Source organism: Phanerochaete carnosa (genome assembly GCF_000300595.1).
Source record: "Phanerochaete carnosa HHB-10118-sp unplaced genomic scaffold PHACAscaffold_371, whole genome shotgun sequence".
NCBI lineage: Eukaryota > Fungi > Basidiomycota > Agaricomycetes > Polyporales > Phanerochaetaceae > Phanerochaete > Phanerochaete carnosa.
The window spans coordinates 19-3,976 of NW_006767998.1; the positions used below are offsets into that span (position 1 = coordinate 19).

At 52.1% G+C, this 3,958-nt stretch overlaps 1 protein-coding gene across 1 annotated transcript; it reads right to left on the reverse strand.

The window, feature by feature from the left end:
• Positions 1–310: 310 nt before the first annotated feature.
• PHACADRAFT_202545 (uncharacterized protein) lies at positions 311–2,792 on the reverse strand (the record flags this gene model as incomplete). The annotated part of the gene is made up of 3 exons (XM_007402727.1): positions 311–700; positions 764–1,003; positions 2,265–2,792. The coding sequence occupies 3 exons, from the start codon at positions 2,790–2,792 to the stop codon at positions 311–313; spliced, it is 1,158 nt and encodes a 385-aa protein (XP_007402789.1).
• Between the last annotated feature and the right edge of the window lie 1,166 nt (positions 2,793–3,958).

Genomic DNA, 3,958 nt, shown 5'->3' on the forward strand with positions numbered 1-3,958 from the left:
TCCCAGAGGGCCAGGAGCTTCAGATGGTCTGGGTAACATGCGGTCTCACACGGGTATGTCAGCACCGCCATCTGAGAACTAAAAGGCTTACTATATTATTCTGCAGAATGTACAAGTACTGTAGCCTCGTCTTCGCATTTTGTGCCTTGTCCCTCGCACATAATTCTACCAGCTTTTTTAATTGCATCTCAATCTTCTGACTAGCATTTAAAGTACAGGACAGTGTCTCGGATAAGAGCACTGGGCCCAGGCAGGCGGCCGAACGATCAAGAATATGGTCAAGAACAAACACTAATGCAGTACCCCCTACTCAGGTCTCATCATCCTCTTCCTCGCCCGTGCTATCAGCATCTTCACCGTGACGACAACTGCTGCCCTCGCTCCGGTTTTGTACCAAGCCCTCTCCACCGGCACGATCCTCCCTCGTACCACCAGCCTCTTCGTCGGTCAACTCGAGATCCCTGAAGCCGCGAGGGTTCTTGACCTTGAATTTGATGTCTTGGTCTCTGGCGCCATGGCGTTCTGCCTGCCAACGCTTCAGCCAGGTTGTGTTGACAAGAACCAGAGATATCAAGCGCTTTAGATCGGGCACATTGGTGCGTGAGATGTGACCGAGGTCGATGCGTCTATGGACTTGAGGCACCTCAGCCTTAAGGTTTGCGTTGTACAGATCATCAAGCTCGTGATAAATCTGGGTCACCTAGACAAATGTACTCTTCGTAAGTACTTGACGGCTGCGTCTGCTCAGAAAAAGGACACTTACTCTGTTAGTGCGCCAGGTGAAGGATCGCAGTTCAAGCATCTTGATACCTCGCGCGATATCTTCATTGGTGAGTCCGCTCTTCTCCTTAGCTTCGCTATAAAACATCTGCTGCTTTGCATCATCAGATGCACTGAACGTGCTGACTTCTTCGGTCATCCATGGCGTCTCAATGAGGGGCTGCGGATTGACCCCGTGCTTTTCCTCATAGAGCAAGCAGGCATCAAGGCGACGGTTCTTTGTCTGAGCCTCAAATCAGTTGGGAGTGAGCCAATAGATTCTCCATTACATGCCTCACGCTGACGACCAGCACGGCGCCCGTTGTCCGTGGCCTCGAAGTGTTTCTGGACCTTCGCCGGGTCCTTCTTCTGGCTGTAGGCTGTCTTCCAGTTGCGCAAATGGTTCTTCACCATTTTGTGGTGGGCATAGCCCCGGCCTCCTATTTTATTTTCATTTTCCCTGATTTATTCCACGTTTGTACGACCCTCCAAACGTCGTCAGCGCATTAGCACCAGTTTACAAGTACTAGCCGCGTGCCAAAACACCTTGTAAAGCGCATCACCGACGGGCACACATCAGCACATCAGACGCGCCTGTATTGCCGCCGCCTCGTCGCCGCATCACGCTTCCTCAGTAAAAGCCGCACTCCAATCTCCGCTGGACATCCGATCTCCGTTGGCCCGGCAAACGTCATACGCCATGACACGCTGGCCCCGCCTATCTCCGAGTCCAATCGGCAATGGACATCCTATCCCCATCGGCCTGACAAACGTTATACGCTATGACACACCGGCCCTCGCTTCTCTGCCAAAGTACCCCAGATACTAGCAGCCGCCGTAGCACAGTCGCTTATGTAACGCCTGGTCCGTGCGCAGCCTGACTAGTATATAATGAGTCCCTTCGTTGTTACCTAGCCCCATCTCAACCTCTTGGTTTATTGGGCTAGGTAAGCCTTTGTTCATATGTTAGAATAGTCACTAAAATACACTTGGTTTATTGGGCTAGCTGAACAAGCTAACGCACAGTCGCCAGACCTCGTCAGCGCCGCCTTTTGATTAGATCCATGCAGTATCCCTCGTGGTGTGTTGACGCAAGTCCACATCACATTTTCTCGATGTCACAGAGTGTGAATTTAACCTCCTTGCAGGAGATCGTCCACTTCTCCTTGTCCTAATGCTGCATGTGAGTAGTCAATCGCTGCTACGGGCACATTTCACTCACGGTCTGCTCCGCATAGATAAGCCTTGCAACTTGCTCAATTACCGCCCGATTTGTAGGGTGGTCAACGGGCTCGCTCCAAGCAATCGGGAGATAGCTGGGTCATGCGACAGGCGTTGTGGGCTTGGGCTGGCCACGGCGCAAGACGAAAGGGTTCTTTGCAATACCAGTAATGTTGTGCACTTCTTGCTTAACCAGAGACTAACAAAAGACAAGCCCAGATTAGCATATATGCGCATATATCTTGTAATGCGGCACAGCTGCGAAGTTGAAAAAAGGTGCGTACCACAAGTTCTGACTTGGTTGTCTGCTGACGCTTGTTAAGCTCAGTCCTGTTCGCCATGAGGATGAGGCGTGGAGCAATGTTGGGCTCCGACTCGGAACTGCTGTCAGCATCGCTGCTGGACTCGGTATCACTGCTAGACTCAGCACCGCTTTCTGTACCCTGGCGACAGTGGCGACGGCGGCGCCGCCCTCCGTGCTTGGAACGCCTATCCTTGCGCTTTCGGCCGTTGCGGCTCAATCCACCACCTGTCTCCTCTGTCTCAAGGAGGGCAGGATCAATGACCATCGCTTCGCGACGCTGGGCATTCCGGCCCGCGGGACGGCAGGTACGAGCAGTCGCACGATCACCAGACTGCCCGGAGGACAGCCCCATCATCTCGCGCCACTCTTGCATCGTCGGAGGAGGGCATTCAGGGTCTGCAGCTTGCAATTCCCGCTTGAACTTATTGTACACAGCCCATTCAGCAGGGCCAGTGCAGGCACTAGGTAGCGGCGGTGGCGGTGCACTCTGCGTGGTGCGGGAGGGCATAGCTGAGTGGGATTTTTACTTCTTGCAGCTCAGAGGTTGCTGGTGGCTGTCTGGAACGTGAGGAAGGGGTAGGAAAAGGGGACGGAGGATGGTGTACAATTATTTATTGGTATTTCTGACATTTCTGACATGAATTGAAGTTGCCTATCTGGGCTCCCACCATATCAGTGTGGATCCGAATAGACCACACATAAGCATGCTTCTTATACCTATTCAGACAATATAAGCCGGTATCTGTTACTTCCATTCAGTCATTATTATACCGCCTATAGTCTCTCTTTTACTTCCATTCAAGCCGAGTAAACAGTCACTTGTTACCTCTCTTTAGTTCCATATGGGCCGTCTGTGCCAGGTGTCATTATGTCAAATATGCGGGTGTCCCGATAGGTCTATATTGGCGCCCTGTCACGAGTCCTCCTACTTGATCTCTCTCTCGTCTAGCTACCTGTGTCTGGGCGTCCATAGGGTGTTCAATAGGATCTGAACATAATGCACATGGAGTCTAAGCAGACGGTTTAATATTACCCTCCCAGCAGCTTCCCATAGCCGCTCAAATTGTGGCTAGGCGTACACTTGTTAGCCACACCTGACACGCAGTGCCTCCACCCCCTCCCCTACCTCGTGGAATGGCACCAAATCCTGCCGGGTTATACCTACCTGCACCTCCTACTGACATCTCTTTCGAGGGGTTCTCTGCAGTGGGCCTACAACAGGCTGTCACTACAGATACGTCAGAGACCTGAGGGGCCGGCAGTGTGTGGGAGATGAGCAGCTAAATGCCTAGGTACCGAGGAAGGGGGGGGGAGAGAGGAGGGCTGCGTGCTGTCCATACCAACATGGACACCATGCTTGAGAGGGCACCTCTTGCTCTAATATAGCCTGGAAGTAACCCAGGAGGGAAGTTGGCCAAGGTCTTCTCCTATTTTTCATTGTCGCTCACTGCTTCGGACTCTAATGGCCATTGCCTTGATGGACTCTATGGCCCTTATTTTATGCATTTTGGTAGTAATTTATGTGTACATTACCAAACGCCTATTGGGCTGGTAGCACTATAAACCCTTTGAAAGGAAAAAAACTCGAGAAGGCCGTAGCGTGGCAAGGGGTCGTGAGCCGGCTTCTTACCGAGCTGACCCATCGTCTACGATTTACTCAGCTCCCAAATTCGC